The following is a 1,867-nucleotide window of genomic DNA, read 5'->3' as shown; positions in this document are numbered from 1 at the left end:
GTTACTCTGTTGCGCAGCTATGTCAGTCGTTATTTCTGTGCCCACTCCTCGTTGGGTTCATCCCTTCCCCCTCCCGTAGCAACTCAGAGCATGCGGGTAAAAATATTTACACACGCATGCTGGCGCAATTTTGTCTTTTTTTTTTTTTTTTTTTTTTCCCCTTTTAGTAATATACTCCAGTTGTGAAGAAAATGCAGTTCGCCTTACCCACCCGTCTGCGCAACTTCAAGTGTAACACAAGTGGTTAATTTTTTTTTTTTATTTTTTTTATTGTTGTTCATTCGGTCCTTGGGTAAAATGCCCATTTGACGTTCCTCTGCTGTTCCGAAAGATAGAAGGGTTCATCCCAATCGGGGTAAATAACGACAGGGGGGGGGTAATAAAGTCGCCCTCAAAAATGCTCACATGAGAGCCCAGTTAGGGTGGGAGGCGCGAACGAGTTGACTCTCACGATTGCGAAGCTTTAAAGGTCCTCTTTTGGCTTCTCCAGTGTGGGGGCCAGCACCTCGGGAAAGGGCTCCAGTGCCGCTGCGCGGGGGAAAAAAAAAATGCACACCAATGGGAGTCTGTACCGAATGAGCTGGCACTCGGTTAACGGCAGTTACTGCCCGAAGGTACTTTTTTCCCTGTTCACTTTATTACCCGTGTATTTCCATTTATCCACAATTTCCTTCTTCTGCCTATCGCTGAAGTATTCTATGTTTATTCTTTGAGAAAAGAAAAAAAAAAAAGGGGAGGGGGGAAGCTCAGGTAATATGCGCATCCGACACAGTATGTGCATCCGATTCAGACTGTGCAGTTTGGTCAGTCTGCTCTCATTCGCGCATCTGCGGCGCTTCCCCCACGCGACTTACTTCTCCTTTTCTCCAGTTAAGTACTCTACTTCTATCATGGGTGGGTTTTCATAGCTTCAGAAGGGAGGGGGAGGAGGCTTCACATGTGCGGGCGAGCAAACAGTGCAATATGTGGAACGCACAGGGGGGTGGGGAAGCGACAGACGTCGTAAGCACACCGCACACGTATGTTCTCATAAAATGCTTACGCTAGGAGTTCCCATGTTACGGTCAATAGGGGGTATTTTTGTTTTATCCTTTGAGAGGAGGCATAGACAATCAGTCGTCTGTGGGGGGGGAAAAGCGTATGTTTGCACGCGGGGAGGATCAATCGGGGAGGGTGCCCATTGGTACGCGGCCATCCGCACCATCCGCGCCATCCGTTCGTTTGGTCCATATGGGCAGGGAAGGGAACACATACACACAGCTGCTTGTAGTCATTCCTTTCCACATTTGGCAATTTCTCCACTTGGAGCCCCTTTTGTCTTTGCTCTTTTTCGGACTGGCTAAACTACCTACCTCGCAACGTCCGCCTTCTCGCTTCGCACAGGGGAATAATACACATGCAATTTTCTCAGGTACATTAAAAAAGTCAGGGGGGGGAAGAGCCTGTATCTCATTTTGCTAACAGCAGGATGGTGTGCTCATCAGGGGGGAGGGGAGTCCTGTCTCCGTCTTCTGCAAAGGGGGGAGAGCAGCGTGCGCGATTTGGCTGGAAGCTGTTGGACGCAGCATTATGCAGCAGAACGAAGCGGGACGAAGCAGGACGCAGCTGGGCCTTACGCACGACCAATACGGCGGCGCGCTGTTAATGGGGCTACCCATCAATGCTGGCACCTCCGTTTGGTATTACCTGTTCATGCGACACGCACCATGAAGCAACTTTCACAGAATTACGTTATCAAAAATCTTTTTCATTTTAACTTCATACCTTTGTTAGCTGCGCACCCTTCGGCCATTTTCTCAAAAAAAAAAAAAAAAAACATCCTCAAAAGGTAAAGTACGCAGAAATGGCTAGCAAAATAGTTGATTGG

The 1,867-nt window shown here is 48.4% G+C and overlaps 1 protein-coding gene across 1 annotated transcript; it reads right to left on the bottom strand.

Moving 5' to 3' along the window:
- Positions 1–463: 463 nt before the first annotated feature.
- PCYB_131340 (hypothetical protein) lies at positions 464–1,453 on the bottom strand (the record flags this gene model as incomplete). Its single annotated transcript, XM_004224159.1, has 5 exons — positions 464–528; positions 643–707; positions 855–908; positions 1,043–1,120; positions 1,353–1,453. 5 exons carry the CDS (start codon positions 1,451–1,453, stop codon positions 464–466), a joined length of 363 nt encoding a protein of 120 aa, XP_004224207.1.
- Positions 1,454–1,867: the final 414 nt, after the last annotated feature.

Source organism: Plasmodium cynomolgi, chromosome 13 (genome assembly GCF_000321355.1).
Source record: "Plasmodium cynomolgi strain B DNA, chromosome 13, whole genome shotgun sequence".
NCBI lineage: Eukaryota > Apicomplexa > Aconoidasida > Haemosporida > Plasmodiidae > Plasmodium > Plasmodium cynomolgi.
This window is presented reverse-complemented; position numbering and strand designations above follow the sequence as displayed.